At 54.1% G+C, this 11,954-nt stretch overlaps 2 protein-coding genes across 5 annotated transcripts in view; one reads left to right on the top strand and one right to left on the bottom strand.

Annotated features, from left to right (window-relative positions):
* DCST1 (DC-STAMP domain containing 1) overlaps positions 1 to 5,686 on the bottom strand; it is a 21,681-nt gene extending 15,995 nt beyond the window's left edge. For 3 of the 4 annotated variants that reach the window (XR_001884609.1, XM_017867761.1, XM_017867760.1), the window contains exons 1-4: positions 5,641 to 5,686; positions 5,398 to 5,523; positions 4,938 to 5,063; positions 4,771 to 4,845 (exon numbers count right to left, since the gene is read on the bottom strand). Coding sequence is in view for 2 of the 4 variants with exons in the window: in XM_017867761.1 (XP_017723250.1) it covers positions 4,771 to 4,845; positions 4,938 to 5,063; positions 5,398 to 5,458 (262 nt within the window). In the remaining 2 variants the exon portion in view is untranslated. Of the gene's footprint in view, positions 1 to 1,639; positions 1,717 to 4,770; positions 4,846 to 4,937; positions 5,064 to 5,397; positions 5,524 to 5,640 lie in introns of those variants that run through there. The other variant, XM_017867762.1, reaches the window with a different exon arrangement.
* Positions 5,687 to 5,717: 31 nt separating this feature from the next.
* The window catches only part of DCST2 (DC-STAMP domain containing 2), a 15,680-nt gene continuing 9,443 nt past the window's right edge, over positions 5,718 to 11,954 (top strand). Inside the window, exons 1-8 of the mRNA XM_017867691.1 lie at positions 5,718 to 6,060; positions 6,241 to 6,411; positions 6,738 to 6,839; positions 7,986 to 8,183; positions 8,518 to 8,583; positions 9,111 to 9,324; positions 9,497 to 9,654; positions 10,329 to 10,576. Coding sequence (XP_017723180.1) covers positions 5,793 to 6,060; positions 6,241 to 6,411; positions 6,738 to 6,839; positions 7,986 to 8,183; positions 8,518 to 8,583; positions 9,111 to 9,324; positions 9,497 to 9,654; positions 10,329 to 10,576 — 1,425 coding nt within the window. The 5' untranslated portion in view covers positions 5,718 to 5,792. The remainder of the gene's footprint in view (positions 6,061 to 6,240; positions 6,412 to 6,737; positions 6,840 to 7,985; positions 8,184 to 8,517; positions 8,584 to 9,110; positions 9,325 to 9,496; positions 9,655 to 10,328; positions 10,577 to 11,954) is intronic.

Here is an 11,954-nt window from a genome sequence, read left to right as displayed (position 1 = left end):
AAAAAAAAAAAAAAAAAAGAAATATAACTGGAAATCTAAGAGGCTGTGTGAAAGGTTATCAATGGAAAAAAACATGTTCGAATATAGTGGGTCAGAGAAAAAGTCGTCTCCTGTTGGTATCCAGCAGGATTAATTCAATAAACAGGTGATGAAATGCTAATTCCATTTCCCTTGCCTGGCACAGGTTCAGGAAAGGGCATGTGTTGCACGCAGTTCTGACCAAAGAGATGTGAGGAAGTCTACTGCGGGGATTATAGGCAAGTTTCCCTTGTTCCTAAAAAGGGACATGAGGAAAGGATGTTTCTTCCTCTTTTTTTTTGAGACAGAGTCTCACTTTGTCACCTACGTCATTTTCCTTTTTTCCTGGCCTCAAATCACACAGCCCAAGACAGTGAAGTTGGGCCTGGGATTGAACTTATATTCCGTTTTTTTTTTTTTTTGAGATGGCCTTTCGCTCTTGTCGCCCAGGCTGGAGTGTGGTAGCACGATCTCCACTCACTGCGATCTCTGCCTCCTGGGTTCAAGCGATCCTCTTGCTTCAGCCTCCCAAGAAGCTGGGACTACAGGTGTGCACCACCACATCTGGCTAATTTTTGTATTTTTAGTGGAGACAGGGTTTCACTATGTTGGCCAGGCTGGTCTCAAACTCCTGACCTCAAGTGATCCACCCACCTCAGCCTCCCAAAGTTCTGGGATTACAGGCATGAGTCATCGTGCCTGACCTGTTTCTTCCTCTTTTTTTTTTTTTTTTTTTCTGATCTTTGACATTGTTGTATAAAGATGTGATGCCAGAGTTGCTGCAGCTATCTTGTGACCTGAAGAGAAGTGGTCAATAGGCTGAAGATGGCAGAGAAAAGAGAGAAGGAACCTGAGTCCTTCTTGAAGCTACTGAGCTGTTAAATTATCCAAATGGGGCTCGGCATGGTGGCTCACACCTATAACCCCAGCACTGTGGGAGGCCAAGGCAGGTAGATCTTTTGAGGTCAGGAGTTTGACACCTGCCTGACCAACATACTGAAACCCTGTCTCTACTAAAAATACAAAAATTAGCTGGGTATGGTGGCGGGTGCCTGTAATCCCAGCGACTTGGGAGGCTGAGCAGGAGAATGGCTTGAACCTGGGAGGTGGAGGTTGCAGTGAGCTAAGATTGAGCCACTGCACTCCAGCCTGGGCGACAGAGCAAGACTCCATCTCAAAACAAAAGCAAAAGCAAAAATAAACAAACAAAACCAAAGCAAAACAACTCGATGCTTGTCATCCTTGTTCACTGCTAAATCCTCAGCAGATTCTCAGTAAGTGCTGAATGAATGAATGAATTGAATTTCTTAGGAGGATCAGAAAACGAGGTTAGACAGGTCAGGAGAGATGAGAGTTTTGAAGGGTTATGGGGTGGGACTATATCATGTGGGTGATGAGGAGTCCCTCAGAATGGGAGACTCCCTCAGGGCAAGGATGGTGTCTTCCTTCTTAAATTGGCATCCTCTTCCCTTTGGACCTCCCCTAAAGCCCAGGAGGAGGCTGAAGCCACAGGGGATGCTTGGGTACAGAAGAAACAAGCCCCAGCTCCTTCCTGGGCATGCAGGACGGTCCTGTGTTCCACAGGCCGCTTGAGTGTTCCTGGTCTTTGCCCAGCACTAACCCACCAAGCTGTACAAAACATCATCTTCTGTTCTTCATAGATGTTCATGGGGTTCACCAGGAGCTGAAAGAGACCTAAGGGCACAGGGTCAAGCCAAGGACCAAAAGATGGGTCCTAGCCCTGGTGCAGCCTCTGCCCACCCCGGACTTTCTGCTTCTGCACTCACCTATGGCCAGGAGCCCCCCAGCGCCTGCCCCAGCAGGAAAGCAGTGATGGGAAACTCGCCCGGCTGGCGCCATAGGAACCGGCTACAGGAGACTGGCAGCCCCAGCTCAGGAGCCTCTGCACCACTAAGAGGGGACAGGGTAGCTCAACAGCCCACTCTTCTGCCCGGGATGGGGTTCATTAGGGTTCAGGGCTTGCAGGTGGTTAGAGGCTGGGGAACCTGGCATGTGGAACAGTAGGAACTTGGGGACCCTGGAGGAGGATAAGGGAGCCTGAGGAAGTGGTATGGGTGTAAGGGATAGAAAAGGCAAGGGCTGGGCTGGGGGGCAGGGGCACTAGACCAGAGAGGTGGAGGCTGGGACACCAAGTTGGGAGACAGTGTGCGGGAGTTCCAGGAGGAGAGATGGGATGAGAGTGGAGGTCAAGGGATGCTGGGTCTCTGCTGAGTGACTCACTGGTATGAGGCTGTTTTCTTCTTTGCCTTCTTGCCCCACTCTGATGATGTTTAATGTCCATGAGTCTGTTTTGGGGAAGCACCACTCATCCCAAGTCTCCTGAAAGACCTCCTTGGACACAAGGTTCTGGTGAGAGAAGAGAGGCGCTGCCTGTCTCTTCTGCCTTACAGGAAGCCTAGACCTGATCTCTAGGCCTTTTCATCCTTCTGCTTCAAAAGTGGGGAAGGAGATTAGAAACCTACCTATCCCCTCTCCAGTCCTCGGAACTGGGTCAGGGATTCCAAGACACATGCAGTGAAAGCCCTTGGAACCTTAGAATACGGTGAGAAATTCCAGGAGCACGGAAGTCAGCGGGCATCTCCTGGAGACAGGCAGACATTTGGCCTCAGCAGCGATGCCCAAAGTTATGAAGGATGTTGTGCTCCCCTTGAGGGGAGAGGAGCCTAGCATGGCGAGAGCTGTGGTTCGCAGCGTGGGAGGCTTTACCCTGGGCTTGTCTTTGGCCACGGCCTACGGGCTTCTGGAGCTACTGGTGGAAGGGCACAGCCCCTGGGGCTGCCTGGTGGGCACCCTCACTTTGGCCGCCTTCCTCAGCCTGGGCATGGGATTCTCCCGCCAGGTCCGAGCCACTGTCCTCCTGCTGCTGCCTCAGGCCTTCTCCAGTGAGCTTGGCACCCAGGGCTAGGGGCAGGTCCTGGAGCTGGTGCTGGGGCAAGAGAGATGCTATGGGAGAGGCAGGGGTTCAGGGAAATATTCTGAAGGCTTAAGTGAAATATTCTGAAGGGACTTGCTGCCGTGTTTGGGGCTGGGTTCTTGGTTCTAACGGAGCTGTCGCCCACAGGGCAGGGCCGGACACTACTGTTGGTGGCTGCCTTTGGGTTGGTGCTTCAAGGTCCTTGTGCCAACACTCTACGCAACTTCACCCGGGCTAGCGAGGCTGTAGCCTGTGGGGCAGAGCTGGCCCTGAACCAGACCGCCGAAGTGCTACAGCGGGCCAAGCAGCCCCTTGTCAGTAAGTCCCCACCTCCACCACTGTCTCCCACAGGTCCTCCTTGCCCCGCTCATCCTGCATGTTCTATAGTCCTTTGGCCTTCTTCTCTGCTGGTGCTAATTGCAGAGCATCTGGGCCTGGAAGGGACTCTCTGGGCACAGTTAAACCCTCTCTCCTTGCTCTCTGGCCTCCCCACTCCCAGATTAACTATCTCCCAGGCCCCAGAATCCAGGCTCCCCGCCTCTGGTACGGTGGCTTCCTCTTCACTCCCTGCTTAAGGGGCAATGTTGAGAACCAGCCCCTAAAGGAGGAGACTCCACAGTGCCTCTGTCCCTCACCCATCAGGTGCCCTGAACAAGATTAAAGCTATTGCCCAAAAGACCAAAGAGGTGGCTGACCGGGTCCGCAAGTTCTTTCGGTCAATCATGGATGGTGTGAAACACGTAGGTAAGCACATTAGCATGTCTACTCCTGGGGACTCAAAATGCACCCAGTCTTGGCCAGGTGTGGTGGCTCACGCCTGTAATCCCAGCACTTTGGGAGGCCGAGGTGGGAGGATTGCTTGAGCCCAGGAGTTTGAGACCAGCCTTGGCAACATGGCAAGACCCCATCTCTATAAAAAAATAAAAAATAAAACTAGCCAGATGTAATGGCGCATGTCTGTAGTCCCAGCTACTGGGGAGGCTGTAGTGGAAGGATCTCTTGAACCCAGGGGTTTGAGGCTGCCGTGAGCTATGATCGTGCCACTGCACCCCAATCCAGCCTGGGCAACAGAGTGAGACTCCATCTCTAAAGAAAAAAAAGGGGGGGACCGGGTGTGTTGGCTCATGCCTGTAATCCCAGCACTTTGGGAGGCTGAGGCAGACAGATCAGAAGGTCAGGAGATCGAGACCATCCTGGCTAACATGGTGACACCCCATCTCTACAAAAAATACAAAAAATTAGCCAGGCATGTGGCAGGCACCTGTAGTCCTACCTACTCGAGAGGCTGAGGTAGGAGAATTGCTTGAGCCCGGGAGGCAGAGGATTGAGCCACTGCACTCCAGCCTGGGCGACAGAGCAAGACTCCATCTCAAAACAAAAGCAAAAGCAAAAATAAACAAACAAAACCAAAGCAAAACAACTCGATGCTTGTCATCCTTGTTCACTGCTAAATCCTCAGCAGATTCTCAGTAAGTGCTGAATGAATGAATGAATTGAATTTCTTAGGAGGATCAGAAAACGAGGTTAGACAGGTCAGGAGAGATGAGAGTTTTGAAGGGTTATGGGGTGGGACTATATCATGTGGGTGATGAGGAGTCCCTCAGAATGGGAGACTCCCTCAGGGCAAGGATGGTGTCTTCCTTCTTAAATTGGCATCCTCTTCCCTTTGGACCTCCCCCTAAAGCCCAGGAGGAGGCTGAAGCCACAGGGGATGCTTGGGTACAGAAGAAACAAGCCCCAGCTCCTTCCTGGGCATGCAGGACGGTCCTGTGTTCCACAGGCCGCTTGAGTGTTCCTGGTCTTTGCCCAGCACTAACCCACCAAGCTGTACAAAAACATCATCTTCTGTTCTTCATAGATGTTCATGGGGTTCACCAGGAGCTGAAAGAGACCTAAGGGCACAGGGTCAAGCCAAGGACCAAAAGATGGGTCCTAGCCCTGGTGCAGCCTCTGCCCACCCCGGACTTTCTGCTTCTGCACTCACCTATGGCCAGGAGCCCCCCAGCGCCTGCCCCCAGCAGGAAAGCAGTGATGGGAAACTCGCCCGGCTGGCGCCATAGGAACCGGCTACAGGAGACTGGCAGCCCCCAGCTCAGGAGCCTCTGCACCACTAAGAGGGGGACAGGGTAGCTCAACAGCCCACTCTTCTGCCCGGGATGGGGTTCATTAGGGTTCAGGGCTTGCAGGTGGTTAGAGGCTGGGGGAACCTGGCATGTGGAACAGTAGGAACTTGGGGGACCCTGGAGGAGGATAAGGGAGCCTGAGGAAGTGGTATGGGTGTAAGGGATAGAAAAGGCAAGGGCTGGGCTGGGGGGCAGGGGGCACTAGACCAGAGAGGTGGAGGCTGGGACACCAAGTTGGGAGACAGTGTGCGGGAGTTCCAGGAGGAGAGATGGGATGAGAGTGGAGGTCAAGGGATGCTGGGTCTCTGCTGAGTGACTCACTGGTATGAGGCTGTTTTCTTCTTTGCCTTCTTGCCCCACTCTGATGATGTTTAATGTCCATGAGTCTGTTTTGGGGAAGCACCACTCATCCCAAGTCTCCTGAAAGACCTCCTTGGACACAAGGTTCTGGTGAGAGAAGAGAGGCGCTGCCTGTCTCTTCTGCCTTACAGGAAGCCTAGACCTGATCTCTAGGCCTTTTCATCCTTCTGCTTCAAAAAGTGGGGAAGGAGATTAGAAACCTACCTATCCCCTCTCCAGTCCTCGGAACTGGGTCAGGGATTCCAAGACACATGCAGTGAAAGCCCTTGGAACCTTAGAATACGGTGAGAAATTCCAGGAGCACGGAAGTCAGCGGGCATCTCCTGGAGACAGGCAGACATTTGGCCTCAGCAGCGATGCCCAAAGTTATGAAGGATGTTGTGCTCCCCTTGAGGGGAGAGGAGCCTAGCATGGCGAGAGCTGTGGTTCGCAGCGTGGGAGGCTTTACCCTGGGCTTGTCTTTGGCCACGGCCTACGGGCTTCTGGAGCTACTGGTGGAAGGGCACAGCCCCTGGGGCTGCCTGGTGGGCACCCTCACTTTGGCCGCCTTCCTCAGCCTGGGCATGGGATTCTCCCGCCAGGTCCGAGCCACTGTCCTCCTGCTGCTGCCTCAGGCCTTCTCCAGTGAGCTTGGCACCCAGGGCTAGGGGGCAGGTCCTGGAGCTGGTGCTGGGGCAAGAGAGATGCTATGGGAGAGGCAGGGGTTCAGGGAAATATTCTGAAGGCTTAAGTGAAATATTCTGAAGGGACTTGCTGCCGTGTTTGGGGCTGGGTTCTTGGTTCTAACGGAGCTGTCGCCCACAGGGCAGGGCCGGACACTACTGTTGGTGGCTGCCTTTGGGTTGGTGCTTCAAGGTCCTTGTGCCAACACTCTACGCAACTTCACCCGGGCTAGCGAGGCTGTAGCCTGTGGGGCAGAGCTGGCCCTGAACCAGACCGCCGAAGTGCTACAGCGGGCCAAGCAGCCCCTTGTCAGTAAGTCCCCCACCTCCACCACTGTCTCCCACAGGTCCTCCTTGCCCCGCTCATCCTGCATGTTCTATAGTCCTTTGGCCTTCTTCTCTGCTGGTGCTAATTGCAGAGCATCTGGGCCTGGAAGGGACTCTCTGGGCACAGTTAAACCCTCTCTCCTTGCTCTCTGGCCTCCCCCACTCCCAGATTAACTATCTCCCAGGCCCCAGAATCCAGGCTCCCCGCCTCTGGTACGGTGGCTTCCTCTTCACTCCCTGCTTAAGGGGCAATGTTGAGAACCAGCCCCTAAAGGAGGAGACTCCACAGTGCCTCTGTCCCTCACCCATCAGGTGCCCTGAACAAGATTAAAGCTATTGCCCAAAAGACCAAAGAGGTGGCTGACCGGGTCCGCAAGTTCTTTCGGTCAATCATGGATGGTGTGAAACACGTAGGTAAGCACATTAGCATGTCTACTCCTGGGGACTCAAAATGCACCCAGTCTTGGCCAGGTGTGGTGGCTCACGCCTGTAATCCCAGCACTTTGGGAGGCCGAGGTGGGAGGATTGCTTGAGCCCAGGAGTTTGAGACCAGCCTTGGCAACATGGCAAGACCCCATCTCTATAAAAAAATAAAAAATAAAACTAGCCAGATGTAATGGCGCATGTCTGTAGTCCCAGCTACTGGGGAGGCTGTAGTGGAAGGATCTCTTGAACCCAGGGGTTTGAGGCTGCCGTGAGCTATGATCGTGCCACTGCACCCCAATCCAGCCTGGGCAACAGAGTGAGACTCCATCTCTAAAGAAAAAAAAGGGGGGGACCGGGTGTGTTGGCTCATGCCTGTAATCCCAGCACTTTGGGAGGCTGAGGCAGACAGATCAGAAGGTCAGGAGATCGAGACCATCCTGGCTAACATGGTGACACCCCATCTCTACAAAAAATACAAAAAATTAGCCAGGCATGTGGCAGGCACCTGTAGTCCTACCTACTCGAGAGGCTGAGGTAGGAGAATTGCTTGAGCCCGGGAGGCAGAGGTTGCAGTGAGCTGAGATTGTGCCACTGTACTCCAGCCTGGGTGACAGAGTGAGACTCTGTCTCAAAAAAAAAAAAAAAAAAAAAAAAAGGCTGAGTGAGGTGGCTCACGCCTATAATCCCAGCACTTTGGGAGGCTGAAGCAGGTGGATCACCTGAGGTCAGGAGTTTGAAACCAGCCTGGCCAACATGTCGAAACCTCATCTCTACTAAAAATACAAAAATTAGCCAGACGTGGTGGCATATGCCTATAATCCTAGCTATTAGGGAGTCTGAGGTGGGAGAATCACTTGAACCCAGGAGGCGGAGGTTACAACGAGCTAAGATCACTCCATTACATTCTAGCCTGGGCAACAAGAGCGAAACTCCATCTAAAAAAAAAAAATTTCAGTCTCCTCACCTGTATCCCTGTTCAGGGCTTTTCAGGCCCCTCCTGGGTGCTGGCTAGTGCTCACTGGACACAGCACAGCCAGGTCCCTGACCACAGGCCTCTCCAGCCCTGGGTGCCAAACCTCTGAGAAGAGGCTGTAGGATTCCAGCCCTGGGTGCCAACCCTGCAACTGTCCCCAGCCAGGGCTCTCCGGAATGTATGGCAGTGGCTCCTGCACATCGGGGATGTGTGCAACTCGGAACTGGGCAACCCTTACCTGAAGTGTGCACGGGTTTTTGATGATGCCAAGGACAGCTGCATGATGGTCATACCACAAGCCTACCATCTGTGTTACGTGCTCATGCCCTTCAAACTGGCGCTCTGTGGACTTGCCAGCCGTGAGAAAACCAGGGCACGCCAGCAGGGAGGAGCCTATGTGTGGTGGGGCAGGGTGGAAGTGTGGGGGTCAGTTGGGAGGACAGGCCCAGGAGGACCATTGGGGGCAATAGAGAGGAATAAGCTTGGTGGGACCAGTATTGGGGGTGGGGGCGGGCAGTAGGGAGGGACTGGTGTTGGGAGAGAGGAGTGACAGGGACGTGCTACAAGGTTTTGAGCAAATGTGGAGGCCAATAGGAAAATCGAAAAGAGGCCCTGTGAGAAGAGGTCTCCAGAGGTGGGGGGCAGGCCTGGCTGTGCTCCTCCTTCGGACACTCAGCAGACTCTGCCCATCAGTGGTCCAGGTGTTCTGCGTCATCCCTAAGTACATTCAGCCCTTCTTGCGCCAGACCATCGGCACCCGTGAGTGACCCCCTCCTGCCACACATGGTGCTCCCTAGTGGTCTCCTTCCCTCATCCCAGTGTGGCCATGGCCAGCCCCCAGTGCTCCCAGCCCATAAAGGAGAATGTAAGAGAAAGAAAGGGGCTCAAGAGATCACCCAGGCCCATATCCATGCTGTACAAATACAGATCAGGAGACTGAGGTCCAGCGAAGGGCCAGTGCCTCACCACAGCCTGCTGTGAGAGCAGGAGCTGGGAACAGAACCAGGGCCTCCTGTCCACACTCAGGTCCACACTCAAGTCATCAAAATCATCCCTTAGGGGCATCTGTTGCATGCCCTCTGTCATGCTGGGTGCTGAGCATGTGGTGGCGATGGCCATATGTGGAGGCTTTGTCCCCTCCTCAGTCCACCTTGACCCAAACACTGGGGGTTCCCAGCTGGTCTGTGAGCTGCACCCCCTAGGTTGTGCCAGGCCCTTCCCTAGGGCCAGCTCCACCCTCTCCTAACTCTCCTTGCCCACGTCTCTCCTGAACCTGCTGGCCCCAGCTGTGATTCAGTTGCTCAACCGGGTGCGTCAGGAGTTTGAGTTCAACATGACAGCCACCCACCACTTCTCCGTGGATCTCAATGCCTCTCGGAGCCTGTCCCAGGTAGCCATGGACCTCCACGAGGCTGTCAGCATGAAGCTGCACCGTGTCCGAGAGGCCCTGGCTCTGATGGGGTTCACCACACCTCTGCTGCTTGTGCTTCTCTACCTCCAGTGAGGCGCTACCAGGCGGCACGGGGTGGGTTGTGCAGGGCCAGGGCTGCAGGGAGCAGCTCATCCCCATGCCACCCCAGCATCCAGGGAGGCTGAAGTGGGGTTGAAGGGGAGATGCCCTGTGGGGTCTGGTGGTAAGGGGCCTCATATGTGCTCTACCTCCCCTTCCCAGAGCCCTATTTTACCGGTACTGTTACCTGAACTGGGACCATTATGACAATATCTACATCACCAGCCAATTCCTGCGCATGGAGGCTGTGCGCTCCACGGCAGGGCTGCCCACAGTGCTTCCGCTCAGTGCTCACGAGGCCAGGCGCTACATCCCACCGGGTGAGGACCCTGAGGACAGGGAGAGCCCAGCTCAGGGAGGCCAGGGCTTCCCCCCACCCCGCTGCCCTGCTCCTAAGCCCCTGCACAGGCAGGGCTCAGGATGGGCTTGGGGCGGGGCCAGAAGGAGGAGACCCAGAGCTTAAGGAACTTTCAGGCTGAGGGAAGACACTGCCTAGTCCTTGGTGAGCCCGCAGTCTGAAAGGAGAACATAGACACCCTTGGAGAAAGTAGCCAGAGACAGGAGAGGCAAATGGTGCTTCTGGGAGCACCCTGGACATCAGGACATCAGGGGATGGACACAGAGCGAGGGAAGTCAAGTTGGGAGGGCTTCCCCAGGTGGGCAGGAAGGGCTAATATGGAGGGGGAGGACTGCCTGTGAGGTGGGGAGACAGGTAAGGGGATGAGGGATGCCCTAGGAGGGAGGGCTCCTGAGACTGGAATGGGCCACAGGGCCAGGTGGAGATGATAGGCAGGCCCCTCCCCTCTAGCCACGGAGCCCCCTCCCCTGAAGAGTGTTTTCCATCCTTGCCGGAGTCCTCACAGCTTTTCTTTTCCATATTCCCGATGAGCAGACAGGCCCAAGCCTGATCGGGGCAGGAGGCCTCTCCAAGAACTGGGGTCTGGTGGATGGGAGAACTGGGGAGCATCCTCCTGACCATCCCACTCCTGCTCAGGCTCCATCTTCTTGTCCCAATGGGAGAAGTTTTTTTACATTCTGGAGACCTTCAACCTTATCCGACACCTCCTCCTCGTGCTGTTCCTAGTCTTCCTAGACTATGCTGTCTTCTGGGTGCTTGACCTGGCCCGGCACCAGCTGCAGGGGGAGATTGTGGCCCGCAGTGAGTGCCTACACGACAGCCTCCTCCCACTCACCCACTGCAGCCCCCTCGACCTGCTCCTGCATCTCCCTGCCTGCTCCCAAGCCTTCTCCTCTTCCCGTCCTCAGTCCTCGTGACTGCCTGAATGTCCCCATGTCACTGTTACTCAGCAGCCCCCAAGTGGGCCACTCTTTCAACTGTATCCTCTGCCTAGTAACACCTGTGTCTAGGTCAAGGTTATAGCATACAGAGTAGTTTAAAATGCAAGCTCTAGAGTCAGATTGGCCAGGGTTCAAATCCCAGCTCTGTCCTTTATTAGGCGGTGACTTTATTAGTAGGCAAGTTGCTTAACCTCTTCAGCTGCAGTTTCCTCCTTTTTTTTTAAGACAGAATCTCGTTCTGTCACCAGGCTGGAGTGCAGTGGTGCCATCTTGGCTCACTGCAACCTTCGCCTCCCAGGTTTAAGCGATTCTCCTGCCTCAGCCTTGTGAGTAGCTGGGACTACAGGCACATGCCACCACGCCCAGCTTAGTTTTGTATTTTTAGTAGAGATGGGGTTTCACCATATTGGCCAGGATGGTGTCGATCTCTTGACCTCATGATCTGCCTGCCTTGGCCTCCCAAAGTGCTGAGATTACAGGTGTGAGCCACCATGCTCAGCATTTTTTTTTTTTTTGAGATGGAGTCTCACTCACTCTGTCACCCAGGCTGGAGTGCAGTGGTGCAATCTTGGCTCACTTCAACCTCTGCCTCCCAGGTTCAAGCAATTCTCCTGTCTCAGCCTCCCAAGTAGCCGGGACTACAGTCACATGCCACCATGTCCAGTTGTATTTTTAGTCGAGACGGGGTTTCACCATATTGCTCAGGCTGGTCTCAAACTCGTGACCTCGGGTGATCCACCCACCTCAGCCTTCCAAAGTGTTGGGATTACAGGCACGAGCAACTGTGCTAGCCCAGTTTCCTCATCTGAACAGTGGAATAATAATGGTAGCAACCTCTCTGGGTCACTGTAAGGAGTAAATTAGATTATGTGTGTTGGGGCCAGGTGGGTGCCTCATGCCAAGTTAAGCAACTTGCCTAGCAACAAGAGTGAAACTAAGTCTAAAAAAATAAGAAGAAGAAAAAAATAAAATAAATTATGTGTGTCAAGTGTCTGGTAAGCCATTAATTGAGAATGTGAGCCAGCTGCGGTGGCTCATGCCTGTAATCCTAGCACTTTGGGAGGCTGAGGAAGACAGATCGCCTAAGGTCAGGAGTTCAAGACCAGCATGGCCAACATGGTGAAACCTTGTCTCTACTAAAAATACAAAAAAATGAGCCAGGCGTGGTGGTGGGCGCCTATAATCCCAGCTACTCGGGAGGCTGAGGCTGGAGAATCACCTGAACCCAGGAGGCAGAGGCTGCAGTGAGCCGATATCACGCCACTGCACTCCAGCCTGGGTTACAGAATGATACCCTGTCTCAAAAAAAAAAAAAAAAAAA

Source organism: Rhinopithecus bieti, unplaced genomic scaffold (genome assembly GCF_001698545.2).
Source record: "Rhinopithecus bieti isolate Rb0 unplaced genomic scaffold, ASM169854v2 scaffold_4129, whole genome shotgun sequence".
NCBI lineage: Eukaryota > Metazoa > Chordata > Mammalia > Primates > Cercopithecidae > Rhinopithecus > Rhinopithecus bieti.
This window is presented reverse-complemented; position numbering and strand designations above follow the sequence as displayed.